We start from the raw sequence: 24330 nt of genomic DNA on the forward strand, positions 1-24330 counted from the left end.
AATGGATAATCTTCATATTGTAGAATACACATATCTGGGGTACTAGTTATATGGGTGTAAAACATTGTGGTCATAACTTGAAGGGTTTTTGAATTATTGACTCTTAAAATCGAACATGATCATAGAATGTCAAAAATAGGCCTCCAGTCTCTTTATGATTTGACCATATGGGCAAGTGCTCAGCCACTTCATAATTTTTTTGTGGAGAACATATTGATGTACCAACTTGGTCAAATTTTTTTTTATCTAGCTCAAATGCCTTCATAGTGAGAAAAATTTGCAAAGTAGGGTACCGTAACATGGCGCGAACCAATTTTGAACCTGTATTTGCATATTCAGAAAGCAATATATCAGCTCTGAATGGAAGCATAAAGCTCAAATTTGGTATTTACAATATTTGGCACTCCAAAATAATGAATGAACTTGAATAAATTCAGAGTAATTAGAAAAAAGCATAGATTTAGTTACAATAATTACTGTATTCTGCGATTTCACAGTTGAATTAATTACAATTCAATGAAACTTTATAAATATTGTACTCACTTGAAATTTGCTTCTTGTGGTTTTGAAAAGGATCACAACAATACCTCTGGAGACTCCCGTGGCGTGATATGTATACTGTTTCATGATGATTACAAATATTGTCAGTATTTTCAATTTGTAAATCTGTTCTCCACTGCAAAAGTTCTATCTTTCTCTGACAAATCACTAACTGGCAATAATCCATGCAGTCTTGTACGTGTCTTCTTATGACATTCTTGTTCTAACTTTTTTCCAATACTGCATTCTTTCAATTCAATACTTCCTGATTCTTCCTCCATAATTATTTGTTAATCAGAACTGCATAAGCTGTAATTAATTATTCCAAACAAAGCAATACATGCACTCCTCACTGATACAATATATACACTGGCAAGTGAACAAGTGACTCCAATTTCTTTGTGCAGCAGCTGATTACATCATCAGCCACATTTAAAACAACGAGCAGTTACTCTTGATATCAGATCTATTTTTAAACTGCAGTGACTCATGATCAGCTTGTCTAAAATTGTTAACAATTCCCTTGCCCTATTAATGCCTCTAATGAAATGAACAGATTAAGAAAAATACATATTGTCTTAGTTGTTTTAGCTACTGAGCTAAGCACTATTAATATAATACTAGACTAAGTATACACTTTACTGCACCATGCAAGATTTCACCTGCTTTGAGAGAGAAACCCCCATCCTGATAAATATATTTTACTTAGAGAAAGTAAATTCTGAAATATCAAAATTATCTCTCAGTTTACTCTCGGAGTACAGCTCTTCAAAACTTTATAACAAAATTGCATTGATGACTGAATTGCTAATTTTATGATGCCATGAAAGAAAAAATAAGCTCAGTAATCTGTCTTTCAAATTTGATCCATTATTTTGGAGTGCCAAATATTGTAAATACCAAATTTGAGCTTTATGCTTTCATTCAGAGCTGATGTATTGCTTTCTGAATATGCAAATACAGGTTCAAAATTGGTTCGCGCCATGTTACGGTACCCAACTTTGCACATTTTTTTCACTATGAAGGCATTTGAGCTAGATAAAAAAATTTTGCCATAAAGTTGGTACATCAATATGTTCTCCACAAAAAAATTATGAAGTGGCTGAGCACTTGCCCACATGGTCAAATCATAAAGAGACTGGAGGCCTATTTTTGACATTCTACGATCATGTTCGATTTTCAAGAGTCAATAATTCAAAAACCCTTCAAGTTATGACCACAATGTTTTACATCCATATAACTAGTACCCCAGATATGTGTATTCTACAATATGAAGATTATCCATTGAATCCTTTCTTTAGTACAGCTCTTTGAAATTTTGTAATTTTTTGTGAGAATGGACAAACTGCCATTTTTGTGATGCTACAGTATGAAAAATTAGCTCTGTATCCCATTTTTGAAATTTACTGCTGTATCTGGGGTGCTGAAATAGGGTGTGTTCCAAATTTGAGCTTTATATCTGCAATTTTAGCTGAGATAATGCCTTTTAAAAATGAAAAAAAAGCTCAAAATTCGTTCGCGAGTGAAAAATAGGATTGTGGGTACCCTTATTAAAAAAAATTATATCTAAAAAAAACTACTTGGAATTAAGCAGAAATATTTTGCATGTGTTCATCAGACACATGTAGGTACTTGCAAAAAAAAAAATCATGAGAATCCGAGTCGGTGACCTGGGAGGCACCTGATGATTTCACACGGAATGACCCAGCAGTGTTATTTGAACACGATCAGCTGATGGCAGAATGGAAGGAGGCGGTTCTTCTGGGGAATGCACACACTCATACCTAGAACCCATGTTTCAGTTTTCTGAAAGGGTTAAAGGTTCGTTTCGTTTTAAATGTTTGTTTGCCAAAAACGAACCACATCAAAGCCTACGAAAACTCGCCATCCAACCTGTGGAAGCATATTGAGTTATATAAAGGTTTTATTCCAAGAGAAAGCTTGTAATGACGTTGTCTGTACTTTTAGAGCTCGCGATAACGTTGCAATAGCTATGCAGTCTGGTTAGCCAAATGACTTTTTCTGTGGATTTGCCCACCAAGTTGCCATCGCCTTGTCCACGGCTAACGTTTACACGCGGCTAGTTAACTTGAACACTATTAGTTTGCATGTAAAAACGAAGTTATGCTAACATGAATAACGTTAACTTATCTGAAGTCCTTTCGGAAATATGTTTTAGCATAATCTTGCCAAATAAACAATGTAGAAATGTTTCTTTTCTAGTAGCATTAGCTACCCAATATGATTTTGAGTTTGAAAAGAGTTTGCTAGCATGTCAGGTGGAGCGTCACTGACTAGCTAGCTTAACGTTAAAGTGCTGATGACACGTTTTTGACATCTTTGGCGATGTTTTATAACATAAGTAATTCCCGATGATCCATATATTAATTCACGAAGGCGCCTATTTTACAAGTTATGATAAAAAACGTGGCTATTTGGGCAAATTTGACGGGGCTGCAGCACCCAGGAGACGAAAGAGGAGGAGGAGCTATATGACGTCAGTGAAAGAACCTTCCTCCTAACTTACCAGTTTGTTGTTGATGCGACAGGTGTTCAGTTTGTCATTATTAGTATTATTATTATACATTTTATTTATATATATATATATATATATATATATATATATATATATATATATATATATTGGAGTTATTATGCCTTCGCGTTGTGTTGCCGGCTTTTGCTCCAAAACCTACAAGGATGGGGTAAGTTTATTCAAGTTTCCCAGAGATCCCGAGGTGCATATGAAGTGGGTGAAGCAAGTCAGGCGCACTCATGACAAGTGGGAGCCCTCACCAACATCCGTCCTGTGCTCTGAACACTTCGATTTGGATTGTTTTGACACCCTTCCCAGCTTAAAGGAATCTCTTGGGTGTTCAGTTCAGCACAAACGTGTGTTACTACCATCAGCAGTGCCTACACAGTGTTGCCAGATTGGGAGGTTTCCCGCCCAGTTGAGCGGTTTCAAGTGCATTTTGGTGGGTTTTGAACATATTTTGGGCTGGAAAACGTCAGCAGTATCTGTTGCCAGATACTGCTGAAGTTTTCCAGCCCAAAATATGTTCAAAACCCACCAAAATGCACTTGAAACCACCCAACTGGGCGGGATTCCTCCCGATCTGGCAACACTGCCAGTATTCCGGAGGGGGTCTACTAGTAGCTATGCTGGATCCAAAGACAGTGCTCCTGTCAGAACATGTGTTGTGAAACGACATAAGATAAAGGTACGTAGAGCTATAGATTCTACATGATAATCATAAATGTAATCATAAAGTCGGCGTGATATCAGTCATGTATTTGCTTGTGAAAGCTTGCGGCTTTCATGTAACTGCCGCCTAGCAACGAGAGGCAAAGGGTAAAGAGGGTAGGCTATCATAGATTCTATTCGGAAGAGATCAACACAATTCTAGACTCCCAGAAGAGGAAGAGCTAGCACTAGAGAGTTCACCGGCGTTTTCATGCGCCATTTCCATTGAGTAGAACCAGAGTAGAACAGCCAGTGAACCGCAGCGTGTTCTCCCGCTGACGTCACAACATGGCCGCGAGCCACGGACCCAGTTTTCTTGCGCTGTGCAATTAAAAGTTGGATATTTGCGTAACAACAGCTTCTTTTCACGTAATTATAACAGAAATCTAACGTTTGCCATGTTGTATAGTTTATTTAAGAAATTGCATAGAGTCATGTTCGTGTCATCAGCCCTTTAAACCACCATGATGCACAGCATGCGTTCATTTTGTGAATTCACATTTCTGTCCTTGGTAACTGCGTTAGGTTTTGTAAGTGTTGTGGCAATAATACAACGATGCGTTGGCAGAAAATGTACTTTTAATACTTAAGTATTTTTAAAAGCAAGACTGTACAGCTTTCACTTGCATCGGAGTAACATTTGACCAGTGGGATCTGTACTTTGACTTCAGGAATGAAGTTGGGTACTTTGTCCACCTCTGCCTGTCAGTATGTTGCATAGGTGTCCGCCTTCATACTCCTACATAATGTGAACATGTCCACTAGGGGCCAGAAAATGAATTTATAAAGTCATGGATGCCATGGTATTGGGTAATAAAGTAGATCGCATATGGGGCAGTTTGAAAAGTTTTAGATTTTCTCCAAAGATAATGAATTAAAGGCAAGTGTGGATAAAAGACTAATAAGCCTCTGCATACCATCTCTCAATTGCATGCTTTATTTTTTAAAAACTTTTACCTAAATGTTTAGTTCACTACCCCAAAACTTTAACTCGCTAACTGAAATACTGTATCTACTGTGTATATATACATATGTACACACACTGTATGTTACTTTACATAAATCAATATAAAATTGTCAGCATGCATTTCATGCCCATTGTGACGAGAGAAGCTACAGCTTCTCTCTCTCTCTCTCTGCCTTGTTTGTACATCAGCACACATTTTTTTTATTTCTGAAAACGTTGTTCTCATTATGGTGCTGCGTTGGAGTGATGCCAGATTTGCGGTCAGATTAAAGAAATATATTGGCAATATATCCAGACACGCATCCTCACGTCAACCAGTCGGTATTTGTTGACGCACAGGACCATGGATACACAACATGCTGTTAGGCTTATGGACAACTGCGTGTGAATCCATTAGTCACCTGTGCTCATCACACATACCCATAAACCCCTCTCTGTATTGATGTCATTGATCAACTGCCCTTACCGATTCCATTATAAATATAATTCTAGTAAACGTTTTGTCCTTTCCTCTGTACAGAGAAATGTTGGTTCTTGTGAGAGGCAATAGCTCTTACGTTTGTAGTGAATGGAAAATAGCTTGCAAAAGCACTTATTTATAGAGAATGCCATAGCAGTTCAAGGAGAAGTTGTGGAGTACCAGGTTAGCTTTAATGGAGGTGCATTTCTGTGGAGAGAGGGCTTCAGGGTCATATACGGTTTTTCATTCTCAAGCATTTCTCAGACTTTTTGTGTGAGCACTCATAAAAACGCCCACTCCCAACAACAGCCAGACGTAAGAATTGTGTACACGTTTGCTTGCTTGTCTCTTATAGTCCTGTTTCTTTGTGTAGTCCTTAGTCGTACAGCATCAGTGGTCCAAAATGGCTCGACATTAAAGCTGTTGATGCCGATTTCTCTTAAGACACTCAGTCAGTGCGCCTGCTGGTGTGAACTGCTATCTTTGCTAACGCCAAACAAACACATTTGTCATTTGAGAAGTGTTTTGTTTGGTCTTTTCTTTCATTTGCTCTCCTTTCTCAGCAAGTCTTTCTCTGGTTTCCCGGGCAGATGGAGGTTGCTGAGGGGAACTGGATTAGCCCAACCCAACCCTGTACACCAGCAGAGTGCTAATTATCTATGTACGACTGCTAATCACACAAAGCCTGCTCTGTTTCACAGGAAGCTTGTGTGTGTGTGTGTGTGTGTGTGTGTGTGTGTGTGTGTGTGTGTGTGTGTGTGTGTGTGTGTGCACGCTGATAGAACTTTTCCCCCATTCCCACTCAGTGAAAACAGTATATATTTTCTGTTATAATGTATTAATGGTGTCCTGTGGGAATGGGAGCAAAATGGCAAAGTCGAAACTTTAATCTTCCCCCTGTCGACCTAGTAACATTTACAGAACTCTTGTTTCGGCTCCAATGAGTGTCATCAGATTTGCGTGTTGTGACCGATCGTGACATTGCTGGTGATGGTGTAAATGATGCAGTGATATTGCGACATCAGTGCAAGCACCATATCCGGGAGGGATACGTTCCAAGATCTAGCACGGATAACCGAAATCATGGACAGGAGTGAACCACATTGTCAAGCTTGTTTGTTCACGTACACAATACCCATGATAAAATTTCATTTATAAAATGCACACAATATGACAACAGTAACTGATGATAAAATAAAACAATATACTGTAATAAAATATGTGAATGTGTGCTCTCTCTCGCTCTCTCTCTCTCTCGGGATTCTGACATTCCTATTTAATATTTTTATCATGGTTGAGGCGCAGAGATTTGAATGCAAGTGTGAAAACCTTTGTACAGCAACAAGAAACACCAGGCATGAAAACACAATAGAAGTGAAGAACACCACGCGCATCAACATGGGGAAAATAAAAACAAATGCAAGACAAACTAACAGAAGCTGGGGTTTAAATAAGGTGATTAGTGGGGGGGAAAAATGAAAGCAGGTGTCTGATTAATGCTGTCTGTAGAGAGCAGGCAACTAGGTCATGGCGCATTGCATTCTGGGTGTGTAGTTCGGGGGTAATGCTTATATTCTTGAGCAAGTCTGTGGATATGACAATCCCACTATATAAGCAAAAATGTGAATAGCTTTTGCTTGAACAAAGCAAATGAACATTGTGAAACAGGAAAATGACTCTCAAGAGAAATGTGATGCAGCTCAACTCGTGCCATGTTTCTAACTAGCTAACGTCTCAACTTCTCGCTTCGACTTTTCACAACAATGGACTTGCCGCTTCATGAAGTATACGTCATATCCTGTCTCACTTGGTTGGCGCGCCATAGCATTACGTTGAATACCATCAGGTATTCAGTCAGGTACACGATATCTGTAACTTTTCTGTTATGGAAGACTGAATGGGAATGAAAATGTGTTATCTAGCCTGTGTACTTTTTACCTCATGTACATGTGAAAGAGGCTTTTGGTTAATTGGTGGGTGGTTAGAACTGGAATATTTATTGCCTTCCCTGAATGTCAGGGATCAGCTCCACAGTGGTGTGTGAGGTGGGGTTTACATTAGACCGTATCAGCGGATCATCAGATTAACGTTTTTAAAACGATTCGCGTGCACACAGCAACGCCAATACACGGATGCGCTCGGCTCCGCAGGCATCCTGCGCTCCAAATCACTCCGCCCTGAACAGCGAGTGCCCTCTGGAGGGTGCGCACTCCGGCCCTGCGCAGCTCACAGAGCGCGCGAGTGAAGCGCACGAGCAGTGATTCGGGACTGAGCCGCTGTGTGTGTGATCCCAGTGCATATCGGGCAGCATGCGCAAGTCACTTACCACTTGCAAGTGGAAGGATGGCAAGCCTAAAGACAGTCATAACTACACAATGGGCAGTATTTGCATCAGTATTTGCAGTATTTTCATACTCTTATACTCTCTTTAATGAAAGGTGATACAAGGCGGAAGTCCGCGCCGTTTTTCAGCAGTCGCGTCACATGACCAACGCCAGCGAATCAGGAAGGTGGATGTCACAGTGACGTTGTCCAATGATGACGCCAGCTAGAGCTCAGCACAGCGTATCCGCGTATTCTCAATGTTTACACAGCACCGGAGCTGACACGATCTGGATTGAATACGTGGACCCTGGCGGATTCCCGTTTCCCGGCGTTTCCAGGCGTTTTAATGTAAACGGACAGTGTATCCGCGAAGAAAACGAGACCGATACGGTCTAATGTAAACTTGGCCTGAGAGAGAGAATGGTCATTGGTGTGTGATGTGTGCGTTAGTTGCACAGCTTTAAGTTCACAGGAATATTAATAGCCCTCCGAGACGGAGTCTGTAATCAAGCAAACCTTCAGTAGTGTGTGTGCAGGTATGCACTAATGGCCTCCTCATACAAAGAGAAGTGTCAAGAAAGGCAGCAGAGAGCAGAATACGGATTATAGAACAGTGGTCTTAGCCTCATGCATTATTAATCCTAAGGGCTTTTGCCCTCTTCCCCCGTGAACACCATTTAGTGATTCGCCCGCCATGTGATGAGTCGTAGGGGAGGGCTTGTGTAATCTTTTTATTATTATTATTTTAATAATCCATGTGTCATTCCTATAGAACATGACATGCTTTGTGGTCACAAGTCTTGCATGTGACAGCACAAAGATGTGTGTGTGTATATACATAGTGTTTTTCCGAATGTGCATTTTTAGTTGTGTCTGGGATTACGTGGTCCTTTTGACAGAGTTTTAATCCCATATTTGGCTTCTCCCACACTGCTGCTTTTCAATACCATTGTGCTCTTCTCAGTAACAGCAGTCCGAGGTGAGTCCTTACATCCCATCAACACAGCACCAAGTCTGACACTTTCAAGTTAATGGATTAAGAGTGGTCACCTCTTGTTTCGTCACCTGCCAAGCGAGCTTTGCTGTACCTGTACTGAATTGCCCAGGTACCACTCAAGCTAAGACTTCTGGGTGGAGATTAAAAAAAAAAAATAGTGCAAGCCATCAGTTGGTCAAAAGCAGAATGCTCCTGATAATAGCTCTATCTACTGGGATAGCAGTCTTCAGCGGTCTAGTAATTGTCTATCAAAGCTTCATCTTTTTAAATCTCATTTTAATTATCCCCCGCTGGCCGAAAGGCCCAAAGGGGGATTATGTCGTGGCGATGTCAGTCCATCCTGGGAAGGGTGCTCACCTTCTGAAATCAACTCCTCTCACGATATTTGGAGGGATTTCATGAAACTTCACAGGATTCTTTGCTATATGTTGGTTATACGCATATTGCAATTTCGTTCAATTCAGTCTCATTTCACCAGAGTTATGGTCCTTGATTACCAAACTTGTACTTGAACAATTTCATGAGGGTGTATTAAGCACTTGTAGCACGGATATAGTTGCGAGCGGGGGATATTGTGCTCTCGGAGCACGCTTGTTTTTTGTGGGCATCACAATTTTATCATACAATTTACTGCTGCTTTTTTTTTTTTTTAACCAACAGTAATGATTTATTGTTGCTACTTGGGTTTACTGTTGCTACTTGGATTCATTTTTGCATTTCTTACTGGAGATCAAAACAGAAATCTAGCATCAACTTGGGCTGAATCCCAAATAGCTTTGTTTTCATCTAATTTGCTACCTACACAGGCCATTATATAATGCTACTGAGTGTAGGGTGCACTCATTACATGCAAAGTAGAATATTTCAGATTCAGCTAGAGGAACTGCACAATTCTGCTTTTGTGGTATTTGAATATACAGTACCAGTCAAAAGTTTAGAGACGCCTAATTTAATGGATTTTCTTTTTTTTTTTTATTAAGTCACTTCATGTCTTAAAGTAATGATGGATGTCATTTCTCTTGACTTAGTTGAGCGGTTTTTGACATCATATGGATTACTACAGTTGTGGAATCGGGCTATTTACTGTATTTTTATTATTTCCTGTTTGATTTCAAATGCATTAAGAAGGCAAGAAATTGCACTAATTAACTTTTGATGAGGCACAACTGTTAATTGAAAAGCATTCCAGATGACTACCTCATGAAGCTGGTTAAGATAATTAAGTCAAGCTGTGGTTGAGTAGAGTCTGTGTCTGCATGTGTACGTACGTGTATGTATCTTGTTTGGGAGACCAAAAAGTGAGTGTGTCTTCTGCATGACGTCACACGCGGTAACGTAGGTTCAGGTTTGCCAGGAAGGAAATGAGTTTAAATGGTGGCGCACCGAATGCTAGTATTTGGGAATGAACGTGGGTCTGAGTAGTATGTTAAGAACGTCTGAGAAAGTTGGAGAGGCAGCCGGGTTTTTACCTGCTGAATATTTCACAAAGTACCATTGGTACTGCAACAGTGTGCTCTTTTTGAAAATAAAGAAAGGAAAAGGAAAACTGTTGTTGCGTGGAATTTATTCTGAGTGGAATCCAGTTATCCAAATCTCCAGCAAATATCAGAGTCCCTTTCAAGTTGGAGAAATAGCAAGTAAACTCAAACAACTTGACAATAATGCCAATAGTGTGTAAAGTGTCATCAAGATAAACACTGGATACATTGAAGAATCTAAAATATGAAGCATTTTGGGTTTTTTAAACACTTTTTTTTTTTTTTTTTGCCACATAATCCCAGGTATGTGTCATATGCTATTTCATAGTTTTGATGTCTTCAGTATTGTTGTACAATATAGAAAACAGTCAAAATACAGAAAACCCTCTGAATAACTAGGCGTCCAAACTTTTGGCTGGTACTGTATATTGATAAACTTTTTACTTCAGCCTCTTCCTGTTTTCACTGAAGATTAAAGTATTGGCACACTTGGTTGTTTGGCTCACTCTGGAAGTCGAACAAGTTATGCCTTTTTTTTTTTTATAAAACTCAAAGGCATGAGGGAGTCTGTGTTGCAGTGAGTTTAATCCGGGTAAGGACAGCTTAGATAAGACACGAAGCAATACCGTAATAAACAGTTCTCGCACCATGCAACGTAGTCTCTTAACATGAAGATTTGGTTTCTAAGCAACATAATGGGCAAAGATTGGTATTCTACACAAAGAATCCTGGCTACGTTCTAAGTTTTAATCATGTAAAACTGTGTTAAGGTAGAATTCAGTCATTGTGATGCAGTCACAGGTGTGTATACAGTGGATATAATAAATTCCACATACACCTGTTAAAAAGGTAGGGCTTTTTTATGCAAAAAATGAAACAAGATAAATCCTTGTTATACTGCAATCTATAAAATAATGAAAAACAAGCAAACTTTTTTTTTTTTGTTTTGTTTTTTTTTTGGGGGGGGGGAGTGCACCAACCTGGTTGCACTGTTTGATTTTATTACAGCATTCATTCTTTGGGGGTGTAAATCTATTAGCTTGGCGCATCTTTTCAGCACAATATTTTCACACACTTTCTTTTGAAAACATTTTAGAGCCATCACATTCTCAGGACATTTGCGCACAGCTTCCTTAAGGTCACCCCACAGATTTTCAATTGGATTCTGGTCTGGGCTATGGTTGGGCCTTTCCAAAATGTTGATCTACTTTTGGTGAACCCACTCCTTGTTTTGGATGCATGCTTTGGGTTGTTGTCGTGCCAAAAGGTGAAAGTCCTCTTCATCATCATCTTGCACCAACATGCTGCCATGGGTATGGTGTTCTTGTGGCGATCCCACCACCACCAAAGATACCTTTTGAAATTATGGTCACCTCATCTAAATGATGTCTTTCAAAAGTTGGTCCTGGTCGTGCTTTCTAAGCTCTTTGTGGCCCTGGCTTTTGGAGTAGGATGCAACCAATATGATATCAAAATTCTACAGTAACAGCTACACTTTATTTGGGGTTAGTGTCACTATAATTGATGGAAGGTGTATGCTAACTACTACCTAACCTGATTTTGAATGTGATTGGTTGATTCTGAACACAACCACACCCCCAGTTATTAAAGGGTGTATACAGCTCTGCATCCAGGTTACTGTAAGTTGTTAATTTGTGCTAGCAGCGCTGGCGCAAATTGTTACTCAGGAGATTTTTACTTTATTCTTCTTATTATTATTCTCATAATGTTTTTAGGACTTTCTTTCTTCCTCAGTTTTCAACCAAATTTTACATGAGTATTTCTGGGCTGAATAACATTGCTATGACTTTTGGTGCTGATCTGGATCACCAAACTGGAATGATCCATGAAAAACAGGTTTGCCTCCATTTATTTTTTTTTCCTCCTCCTTCCCCCAAATCATTTTTTATTTATGTAATTTTTTTGTTTTGTTCAGCAAAATGACCTTGACCTTCAATTGACAAAGGTCAGCTAGCGCAAATTAATGTGACTAATCAGTTTCTACCTTGTTTTTTGTTTTAATTTTTCCCCTGAAATATTTGACTGTTTTTCACTTATATCTTGCAATTTCACATTAAAATGGGAAAAAGTTCTGACAATTAATATTGGTTTCATTCACCTGCCATCTTAGCGAAGGTATCTAGACTCGTACACAATGTATGCCAAGGATTTTACAATGGCTTGAAACATAATCAAATTTTAGGTCCACGTGTCTGACTACTTGTGCATATCACGAGTCCCCACCTGATCCCCATAGGACTTTCACAGAAGCATCATATGCAAGTCCAGGTTTGGATTTGTAACCAAGCCATGCCATATTGCACTGTACTGTTTGCTCAAAAAGTGCCAATATTCTGACTGTGCTTTCACCCCAGTCCTTCACACCCTCTCCCGAGAGATATCACTTTCTCTAGCCTTCTGAACATCTCGGTGCCTGTTCAGCCCTGTGGCTTTTGGAACTCTGATACATTGGCAGCAGGAGAGCTGAGGTGTGACAGAGTGTCGGAGTCTGTGCCCTTTCACTCTTTCGTTTTTCAAGTTACTTCTGTTCATCAGTCGTCTTTTGCTGGGCCCCTAGCAGTGGAGCTGAGCCATTCTTCTTTGCTTTTGCTCAGTTCATTTGCATCCAAATGATGTTATGTAGCCTCCCTCTTTCCTCATCACTCTTGGTTTCATGCCTTTGAGTGATGAGCTTGTGGGAAAGCGATAGAGGGTGAAAGCTATCGTAATTAGCTGCATAGTGTAGCCTCAAAGCTACAGCGCAGTTCTTGACAGGCCTTGCTTTACACCTGTCTTTAAAGAGAAGTAAATTGCTTTCACATAAATGACTGAACAGTGATTGAGTAGAAACCATAGGCTGTGCGCTCACAGGCAAAGGACCCCATACATTTCTGTTAAGACTGATGTCAGGCTTTTTCCAGGATTCTAGATAAAGACATCACTGGGTCTTCTTGCTAGGAGACTGATGCTAAGGAGAGATTATAAGAACTCAAAGCCTTGGTGTATACTCTATACAGCGAGATGTCTTCCATCTTAAAACGACTTGTTCGGGTGCTTGACTGGTTATTAAATTGCTCATTTGACGATCAGCCTGAACGGCTTTTTAAAAATAAAAGGAGTGGGGATGTAATTAGTTATATTGTAGTAGATGCTGCGTTCAAATTCTTAAAGCTACCTCAGAGCTTTTATCTGTCTGTAGAGGGGGATTGATGATTGCTTACAGCCAGCACTTAGCTGGATATCATTTACCAGTAATGGCTGTTGTGCCATCTTCAGGAAGAATTTTAAGAAATAGCAAGCAAGAGCACAATCCCATCAGCAAAAACGTACATCTCAGCAGAACTAAACACACATTTTACTTTAGGGATTGGCCACACCGTGGCTTCGGAGGCTTCAGTTCTGCTGGTAGCAGCTGCGATCATACCTTTTTAAATGAATTCAGGTGTAATGACCGTACTCAAGCTGTAAGCTTGCTCCATCCATAGAGATTAAAATTTGCATACGCGAGCACTGTGCACAAGACGGGTCATCAAATATAAGTAAGCAAGTTCAGGTCTTTTAGCCTCCGCTACCAAGCAAGCTTTGGGTACAGCATATCAAATTGCTAGTCTTTTCCATTCTCCTGATGTCCATTTTATTACATGATAATTAATATCAGCTCCTTCTTTTCAATTTTTGCCACTGGTGAAATGAAAATGTTTAAAAAAAAAAAGAAAAACTTTTGATTTACTGTAGCTGTATTTATGGATTTTGTGCATCTATGTTACCATTCTCTTTATAAAAACCAAGGTCCTGAAATAGAAAAGCAGCACACCAAACTGGAAAGAGGCTAGTAAGTCAGTCTAATTGTATAAATTCGACTTAAACCTAAATTAAGCTATTATATTAGATATGTTTGTGTGCAGACAGCATTTGTAGAACATTTGCAGTCATAGAACAGTCGTCGTCGTAACTGCCGAACCCAAGCTGAGCTTGAGGCGAACCATGTTTGGTTGGCCAGTTCCTTTCTGCACACTTACACGTGCATTCACACCTATGGGCAATTAAGAGTAGCCAGTTACCCTAACTGCATGTCTTTGGACTGTGGGGGGGAAACCGGAGGAAACCCAAGCAGACACGGGGAGAACATGCATACAAACTCCCCACAGAAAGACCCCCATCGGCCACTGGGCTCGAACCCAGAACCTTCTTGCTGTGCCGCCCCATAGAACAGTACAGCCAGTAAATGATTTTACAGACTGTAGCACTGGCAAGAGCTAGAGTTTGCATAATGTATATACTCACCATCCACTTTATAAAGAACACCTCTATAACTACTGCTTATTCATGCAATTACGCAAAGCATACAAATTATGCAGGTACAAGTTAAGATCTTCACTTAATGATGATCAAATATCAAAAACAGGTGTGGGGGATGTGATCTCAGTAATCTTGACCGTGGCATGGTTATTGGTGCCAGACAGACTGCTTTCAGTATTTTCAGAAACTGCTGATATCCTGGGATTTTCACATAATACAATTTTCTCTAGAGTTTATACAGAATGATGTGAAAAACGAACAACTAAAAACATTTAGTCAGTGGCAGTTCTGTAGGCGGACATGCCTTGTTGAGAGAAGAGAATGATCATGTTGGTCTGAGCTTGACAGGAAGTCTACAGTAACTCAAGTAATCACTCTTTACAACCATGATGAGCAGAAAAGCATGTCAGAATGCACAGCATGTCAAACCTTGAGGTGGATGGGCTGCAACAGCAGAAGCCCATGTCGGGTTCCTCTCACGTTAGTGAAGAACAGGGATTTGAGGCTATTGTAGGAACTGGTTCACCACCTTAACAGATTGGTAAACACCAGGCGATTTCTCCCCCCCCAACTGTCCAATTTTGGTGAATACTAATGAACTGATACTGATCAGGTGGCACAGTAGTGTAGTGGTTAGCACTGTCGCCTCACAGCAAGAAGGTTCTGGGTTCAAGCCCAGTGGCTGACAGGGGCCTTTCTGTGCGGAGTTTGCATGTTCTCCCCGTGTCCGCGTGGATTTCCTCCGGGTGCTCCGGTTTCCCCCACAGTCCAAAGGCATGCAGGTTAGGTTAACTGGTGACTCTAAATTGACCGTAGGTGTGAATGTGGGTGTGAATGGTTGTCTGTGTCTATGTGTCAGCCCTGTGATGACCTGGCGACTTGTCCAGGGTGTACCCCGCCTTTCGCCCGTAGTCAGCTGGGATAGGCTCCAGCTCGCCCGCGACCCTGCACAGGATAAGTGGTTACAAATAATGGATGGATGGATGATTGTGCTGAAGTCATCTGTATGAGCCTCATGTTTGCTGATGAATTGTGTGTGAAACGCTCCATAGATGTTTAACACACAGCATAATGATTCACATTCTACAGACACACGAATATCCCCACATGAAGAATGACTGACTGATTCCGAGCTAGTGTAGGGTATGTTTGGAGTCAGAGGGGGTTTTTTTTGTTTTGTTTTTGTTCTAGTAGCTGTTGGACATTACCTACTTCCTTATTATTTTCTGATGTGTGGCAACAAGGTAGTAAGTTTGTATTAATGACCGTTATAGTGATGGTGTTACAACTCGGTTTGCATACAAAGCGCTTCTTGAAGTTGTTACATCCTGTGCTGTTTAGTCCAAGGTATCACTGAGCTGATCATGTCGTCTGATCTGTGCAGGTCAATTCCACTAAAGCAGCTGGGAACACACCTGCAGGCCCTGGTGTAGGAGCTACCTCGGGCACAGCAGGAGCTGCTCCAGTCCAGTCTGATCTGGACCTGTTCAGTGAGAACAGCAGTAGCAAAGCAGAGGACTCCACCAAGAAACCTCTCTCCAAGGACTCGATCCTGTCCCTGTATGGGTCCAGCAGTGTCCCACAACAGCCTGCACAAGGTACACACCATACCACACCACCTACTCTGCTGTCCCTGTCGGTCATCTCACAGATATGGACTTAAGAGTCCTGTACATATAATGAATCACCAGTGCGTTTCAGAAAAGTGAAAAATAAGAAGAGGAACATGAATATCTACTTAAAAAGGCATTTCAGTACATTCATTTTATGTGTCTGTCTGTCTGTGTGTATATGGATGGAAAAATTGACTGTCTTCTGATGGTTTTGTGTTTATTGTTTGTCAGAACCACCCAAGACAAACTTCTGAATGCCTTGAACACGCTCTTTTTTTTTTTTTAAAAAAGACTAGTAGGAGGTTTGTAGCTGTTGCAGCCTGTCTTTCAAACAGTGCGGCACAGTAGTAAACAGGAAGTAATAATCTGTGAAAGCACGTTATTTTGTGTCTAAATAAAAGTGGCCATCTTTGACGGAGATGTCGCACCGCATATAAGAGAGACTGGAGTATATGCAGGCACAGCATCTCAGTGATGTTGGTCAGGAAGTGTAAATGTGAACTGTAGGTGTGGATTACTCTTTAAAAAGATGTATTAAAAATGTATATTGTGTATGTTCTGTAAAGTTATCCTACCTCTTGGATTTGTCCTACCAAGCCTACCGCGCATGCGCGAAATCCAGGAGGGTAGGAAAATTCAACAGACTCGTCTGCCGAGCCGTGCCGCTTGTCAGGAAAATCCTACCTCAAGCTTCCAGCTGTTTTGACGCTGTTCGCTGTTTGAATGCTGGCTGCACTGGTGATGTGTAGACAACAGATTAATATGGATTGTGTTTTTGGAATTGAATATGTATAACAGTCAGTTTATTTAGTGACACTCCTGTGAAGGACGGCCCCATGAGAACAGTTGAGGGTTATACCTGTTAAAACTGTTAATATTAGAGTCAGGCTGTCTGTTGTTGCCCAAATGAGGATGGGTTCCCTTTTGAGTCTGGTTCCTCTCGCGGTTTCTTCCTCATGTCGTCTGAGGGAGTTTTTCCTTGCCACCATAGCCACAGGCTTGCTCATTGGGGATAGATTAGGGATAAAATTAGCTCATGTTTTAAGTCGTTCAAATTCTGTAAAGCTGCTTTGCGACAATGTTTATTGTTAAAAGCGCTATACAAATAAACTTGAAACTTGATTTAGTTATTGTTCGGTGTATGTTTTCCGTTGTTGAACATCCGTCGGTCGTATAATATGGATTAATTTTTGGCTAGGTGTTAGCATTAGTTAAGACTGATACATTTTGCGTGTTTTAACTACTGTCTATGGCTTGGGTGGCCAACCTGCGGCTCGCGAGCCGCATGCAGCTCTTTGCCCGGTGTCATGCAGCTCTTACGTTCATATCAAAGTTTGTGTTTGTGTTTTTTTTTTTTTTTTTATGTGCGTGTGCGCTTTGCTTGAGTTCAGTATGGTATTTTCGTCAAATGCATCTTCGCTTTGCTTGGGTACATTACGGTATTTTCAGGTCATGTCAAATGCGCATGTGTGTGAGATAATCGCTAAGTTTTTGGGCAAGGTGTATCTTGTGTCAAGTAGTCTCTCAAAATGGCAATGAAAAAATACACAGCAAAACGAAAATATGAAGACGAACATAGGACATTTTTAACAGTGGGAGAGAGTTTATACTTTTTTGTTGAACGTAATGGCGAGCCATTCTGCCTTATGTGTCAGTCGTCATTAGCTCATTTCAAAGCTTCCCGCCTCCCTGAATAAGCAAGGAGCCAGATATGCAACACTAATTGAAAACCTGCACGAAAGCTTTGTAACCCGGTTCCGTGATATACAACTGAAAAGGCCACAGATTACGTTCCTCGTCGACCCATTCAATGCGGAGATGGACTGTTTGAAAGCCCCGCTTGTCACAGATGAGGCTGTGGCTGAGTTGGAGATGATCGATCTTCATGAGGAAGACCAACTGAAACCTGTTTTGAGGGAAGGCACCATTGAGTTTTGGAAAAGTGTGCCATTGGAAAAATACCCGAATGTGAAACGGGCTGCGCTTAAGATACTGTCAATGTTTGGGTCAACATACGTCTGCGAGTCTGTGTTCTCTACCATGAAACATGTGAAGTCAAAGCATCGTTCTGTTCTGACTGAAACCCATGTGAAAGAACTGCTTCGAGTGGCAACAACGGAATACAAGCCAGATTTGAAGAGGATTGTTCAAGGCAAGGAATGTCAGAAGTCCCACTAAGCAACATGCATAGTAAGTGCACACAATACTGATTGCTGTAAATGACTGGCCTGTGGTATTAGTACTGACTGAAGGAGTAAATTTCTCTCATGTTGGTGTGTGACATTTACTATTAATCTGGCTGAGCAGAGGTGCGTGAGCGTGTGTGTGTGAGAGAGAGAGAGAGAGAGAGCGAGGGGGGGGGGGGGCGATGTTCATGTGCGGTCATGTGTATGGTGTGGCTTTTTTTTGGTAATGCCATGAGTCCCACTAAGCAGCATGCATAGTAAGTGCACACAATGTTCATTGTTAAAAATGACTGGCTTCAGCCTGTGGTCTTAGTACTGTAGGAGTAAATATGTTGGTGTGTGACATTTACTATTAATCTGGCTGAGCAGAGGTGTGTGTGTGTGTGTGTGTGTGTGTGTGTGTGTGTGTGTGTGTGTGTGTGTGTGTGTGTGTGTGTGTGTGTGTGTGTGTGTGAGAGAGAGGAAGGGATGGGTGATGTTCGTGTGCCCATGTATATGATGTGGCTCTTTGCAGTAATACAGTAAAAAATGTGGCTCTTGGTCTCCAACTGGTTGGCCACCCCTGGTCTATGGAGTACTTTTAATAAAGGAAAAGGTTGTAGTACTGTTTTCTATCAGCCCAGCTGATCGGTAGGACAAAACTTGGTCCCAATTCCAAGATATGACATCATGTGTTCTGCGCATGCGCAGTAGGCTTGGTAGGACAAATCCAAGAGGTAGGATAACTTTACAGAACAGTATACACTGTGGTAAGAAAAAAAAAACAATGTACTAGTCAAGTCAAGTTTATTTGTATAGCACTTTTAACAATAAACATTGCCGCAAAGCAGTACTATTCATCAGTGCTTCTCTGGTACGTTTGATAAAATAGTCTAACTCTGCTGCAACACTTCCGCCTGACTACATTAAACATGTAGTTTTGGTGCTTATAGCAATACTACTGCCTTTCCTTAAACACCTTTATCCTGCTACAGCAGCAGCCTTTCTCCTGTTGAAAAGAAAACATGAACCAGCCTTTAGCCCATGATTGAATGTGAGTATCAATAATTTAGCCACTGAATGGTTCCATGATTCAGCACTGTGATACTGCTGAACGCAATTTAAAGCTCCTTCTTAGCTCAGGCACCAAGTAGCACTCTTTAAACAGCACATTTCCCCAAAAGTTCATCCTCCAAATGAAGGCTCTGCCATTTCTCTACTGTCAAGTCGCCTCTTAATAAGCCCTTTCAGCCGATGCACCTCCTCCTTCCTCTCTCATCTCAAGATCACTTGAGGTGAATTGGCCTGGCAAAGCATATTAGTGCACGCTTCATTTTGGGTCTGTCTGTGGACTTTTGTGTACTCCTTTCTCCTGGCATTTATTTCTTGGTGCTTGTGTGCTGGCTGACCTTTGTTGTTTGTGTGTATGCCATTGTAAGGGTGTTTACTCAGGTTCTTTTATTTTGTTTTCTCTCTCTCTCTCTTTAGCTGCTATGTTCATTGGTACATCTCAGATGCCATTTCCTGCTCAGCCTCAAGCTAACTTCCAGGCCTTCCCAGCTATGGGCGGACCCATGCCGCCCACCACCATGATGGGTGCAGTTATGGGGCAGGGCGGGGCTATGATGGGCCAGAATACTGGGATGATGGTTGGCATGACTATGCCCAATGGCTTTATGGGAAATGCCCCAGCGGGAGTAATGGGGGTGGCACCTGGCATGATGGGAGCGCAGGCTGGAGCAATGCCAGCAGGCGTTGTGCCCCCACAGAACATGTACACCATGCAGCCTGGCCAGCAGACCCAGTGGAGCATGGGACAGGTAAAAGACTTGCTGTATTTCCAACATATTCAGACTAAGATACTGAATCTGCTGATGTGGAAGCATTTGCTGGAGGTTCAGTGTGCCAAACATTTAACGCAGCACTTTTGTCAGCCCACAGTGATCTTAGCTAATGCACTGTATCTCATCTCGGAGAGCTGAGCTTTCACTCAAATGATGGCCACATCAGCAAAACCATCTGATGCCCAACTACTGCTTGTGGCAGGTAGATCATGAGTCTGACGCCAGCCACCCTGTTTAGAGATTTCCAACAGTGCAGATGTTATTAAACTCAGTGTGAATATTTTTTTGGGCACTTCCTTCAAAAGTAAATTGGCACGCCCCCAAAATCCAGCAGAACATATGCAAAATCCATGGATAAACGAAACTTTTTGGATATTTTGAAGACTGCTTCATCCCAGACATTGACAGGATTTGATGCTACAAATTCGCCAGTGATTTGTTTTTTTTAATTTTTTTAATTAAAAAAAAATCATTTACGATGAAGCCGTCATCTAAAGAGGCTGCCATATTCTCCCATCAGAATTAGAAAGATCATTTAACAGTATCTAATCTTCGGTCGCGTCCCGTTTAAAGGCCCTCATTCAGAATGAGGGTCTTATTAATTAGGACTGTCACAATCTTGGCACAGAGAAAATTACTGCGGTATCTTGGGGACATGCAACAGAACAAGTACTCATGATAAGTTACTGTGATAAATCCCTCCTCCTGCCCTGTGATTGGCTAATAATTCATATCACTACAGCCAGAGCACAGCAGTTGAATTTAAGAAACAGTGCACTTTATTTGGGCCACGTGTATTTCTTTTTTGTATTTCATGTGTATGTGCCATCATATTTTATGTGCTGCTACATGTATTCTTTGGACATTTAAAGCCTCTTTTAATCCTCAAGGGCTGTCTAATGAGGAAACTCTGTAGTAGAGTTCTGTGTAAACTCTTTAAGGGAGAAACCATTTTTCAAAGAGTGTGTTCAGAATATTTATTGAAAACAATAAATGTAAACCCTACCACAAGAAATATTTTTGTGTTCTTAATATATTACCAAATAGCCTCTCGTAACTGGCAGCATTGCCTTGACCATGACAGCCCTACTTGGCGTGTATCATCACTCAGTCCTCATTGCACATTGCATATAAATATATATATTCACACACCATTTCGAACCCTTCGCTCTACAAGGTAATTATGTATTATAGGTCCAGCATACGTCTCAAGTAAGTGCGACCCTGATTAAAGTCCCCTCACTGCAGTGATCAGTTGCATCTGTGAGTGTCCTGGAATTAAAGGCATTCAGTAGAACGTTCAAAAAGCCATTGCTATAGTACAGAAAATGTTGGCTGTTCTGCTGAGAGCGACTACGTCTGGGGTAACAGGTCTCAGATAAAAGCAGCAGTCTTTTGTGCCTGGTGTGAACTACAGAAAGATTTGTGGCAGAGTTATACAATGCTCTTGAGAACCTAAAGGTCATAGAAAGTGAGCCAAGAATACAGATTTTCAGGTACACCTTTGAATAAAACCTGCTTTTTGGACAATGAGGTGTTTGACTAGCTGCTAGATTCTCTGATTTCTTTCTAATGTCTTTCTTTCTTAAAGCTTGGTTTTGGAGACATGTAGTAAAGATCTTTAATAAAAAAAAGATGGGCTGGAGGTGAAGCACTGCTTGGAAATAAGATCATAGATTGCTTGACTGAGATCATGATTAGAAATGCAGGATGTTAGTTGCGAACATGGTAATAGAGTACCTGGTTTCTCTCTCTCTCTCTCTCTCTCTCTCTCTCTCTCTCTGTAATTTTAAGCTTATTACATCTTTTTTTTTTTTTGACTAGATGAACCAGCAGATGTCTGGGCTGAACCTGAATGGTGCCCCCATGGCTTTCGGGCAGCCCGGGACCACTATGGGGGGCTGGGTGGGACCTCCTTCTGGTCAGACCCTCAGTACCCAGCTCTGGAAGTGAGTGAGCGAGGGAGGGTGGAGGACAATAAAGGGTACAGCATCCCTCCAACCCTCCATCTCCCCTCCCTTGACCAACCACCAGAGCACACCGAGAGTTTTATCCACGAACTGCTCTTTTCCTCCCTCCCTCTTCTTTCCAAACATAACTCTTTTACTGGAGATTGTCAGTTCAACCTTGCCCCTGTGAGTCGACCGAGTGATCAAGAGTGTGAAGAGTTGAAGAGACTGGCAGCTTTTTCCGTCTTATTTGCAGTTTTTTTTTCTTCTTCTTCTTGTTCTTCTATATATTTTTTTGGGTTGAAAAAAAAATTACATATCAGCGAAGAAAGCTGCTGGACCAATATACAAGCGTCTAATATATCATTACCAAATCGATAGTGAGTAATAGTATTTAAATGGCAGAGATATGGCTATCATGTTTGTGACCGCCACAAGCAGCCCTCCCACCCCTTTACCCTGACCAGTGTATATGCCCCTTATCCTAAAGCCCTGTAGCAGCTATCGTATGATCCAATGTACTGTATGTAAGCATAAGATAGAGAAGCTGTCAATTCCCTGCCCACCTCTCTCTCTCTCTCTCCCTGTACAAGTCCATCAGCTCCATCACCCTCGTCCATCTTTTACTGTGATGTTTTAATGTGTGCGTTACAGAGAAGCACAGTTAGCAACAGGCAAATAAACCTGGACGACTCAACAGCAGTGTAACTGCCAGTGGGAGAAAGGGGATTGAAGAATTAATTGAGCTACGGGGAACAAGAACGAGAGGTGTCTACAGAAAGGATTTGTGTGCAAATAGGAAATTTTAGCTGATTTTTAGACTCGAACAAATGTGTGCACATATGAACATGCTGGTCCCATGACCGTGGCAGAGTGAAAGTCCACTCAGACAGGGTCCCTCTGCTGTGCAATAATGTGAGCATCCACGCCTCGTCATCCAGGTTTATTTCTATAATGTGTTTACATTTTTCTGGTGCCTAGTACAGAGGAAAAAAAAAAGATGTTATTTCCGTGCATTAAACAGTGAGTAGCCATGAACTACTGTGTGATCCTTTTTTTCTTAATGTCTCATTTATTGTAAAGTTCTCGTTTTGTTTCATATTTTCTTCCTTATTTTACTTTTAAAAGAGGGTCATTTGGAATAAAGACAGCTGTAATCTGAAGGTTTGTTACTGTAGTGCTGGGTTCAGGCTGTTGGCATTGCCCTGGATCATTTTCCATGTCCATTTTCTCAAGCTCATAGCAACACATTCATGGCAATAAAGGTCTTTTTACAGATCCAATAACTGCTTTTATTCTGTCCACGTTCACTGGATATGAGCAATCTCATGCTCTGATTGGCTACTCTACTACGAGGATGTACCGTGAGTAGAGAAAAACAAAACTACAGAGCCTGTTGCTGAATCAACAGAGCACGAAATGAAAACTCTACTCGAAAACAAAATCCCCAAAATTATCAAGTATTTAAAAGAAATAGCTAAAAGAATATATATAGTGCGTCTCTCTCCCCCCACAAAAAAAAAACCTGTTCCATATTCCAGCCCAGTCGGTGGCAGTAATGCACCTTTAAGTTGGTTTGCCAACCACAAAAAAAGCAGCAAAATATAGAATGAAAGTATTTGATGGAAAGATCATACCTTTTTATTTTTCAGAAATTATTAGCATTTTTCACAGATTGCTACAGTCATTTCACTGGTTTGTTTACATCAAGAGAAAATGATCTTGTCATACGTTTTGTATAAAGTTTTTATTTATCAAATTTGGGAAAGAAAAAAAATGCTCAAAATCCAGTGAATGTGGATAGAATAAAACAGTTATTCCGCTCAGTCTCGTCGTACATGGCTTATAGCCAACTCGGCGCTACGCGACTCATCGGCTCTCAGCTCAGGTACGACTCGATTTCGTGGAATAACTGTTAACTATATAGGTTTGTTGTATATTTAATTGTATGTCCACTGAATGTACATTTAAGCCACAGGTTCTTTCTCCAACAGCTGGCTCTTCTTCAGATGCTTCCAGCTTCATAGACTTGGTGTTCTCCAATTGGTCCCAAGTATTTACTGTGTTCTCCAAGAGACATTGAATCATCACTGTTTGCACTGCAGATTTTTTCTTCAGTCTTAAGGTAAACGTTCCTACTAGCAGCCACTGAAGTCAGCTGTACAGAATGATACAAGTTTTAAAAGTTGAGTTCTTTACTAGCAGCCCAGTATGTTTCCTCGGTGTGATGGTATATCCTTATTAACAAAATGATGGCCAGCCATTTTATGCAGCCAGTAATAAGTTCTCTGAATTGGATGGTCCAGAGTGTTGCGTTCGATGACAGACATCAGAGTTCACACAGAGCTTCCAGCCTAAATTCCAGCATAAATCAGCAGGCAATCAGTCCGGAGGTTGACACTAAGGTTGACACTAATTGGGAACGTACCAGGGATAGTGGCTACTT

At 41.0% G+C, this 24330-nt stretch overlaps 1 protein-coding gene across 6 annotated transcripts in view; it reads left to right on the plus strand.

The window, feature by feature from the left end:
• smap1 (small ArfGAP 1) overlaps positions 1 to 22922 on the plus strand; it is a 275166-nt gene extending 252244 nt beyond the window's left edge. For all 6 annotated transcript variants that reach the window (XM_060926022.1, XM_060926023.1, XM_060926024.1 and 3 more), the window contains 3 exons: positions 15698 to 15911; positions 19580 to 19911; positions 21760 to 22922. In XM_060926022.1, coding sequence (XP_060782005.1) covers positions 15698 to 15911; positions 19580 to 19911; positions 21760 to 21888 — 675 coding nt within the window. In that variant the 3' untranslated portion in view covers positions 21889 to 22922. The remainder of the gene's footprint in view (positions 1 to 15697; positions 15912 to 19579; positions 19912 to 21759) is intronic.
• Positions 22923 to 24330: the final 1408 nt, after the last annotated feature.

This window comes from Neoarius graeffei, chromosome 7 (genome assembly GCF_027579695.1).
Source record: "Neoarius graeffei isolate fNeoGra1 chromosome 7, fNeoGra1.pri, whole genome shotgun sequence".
NCBI classification, from domain to species: Eukaryota; Metazoa; Chordata; class Actinopteri; order Siluriformes; family Ariidae; genus Neoarius; species Neoarius graeffei.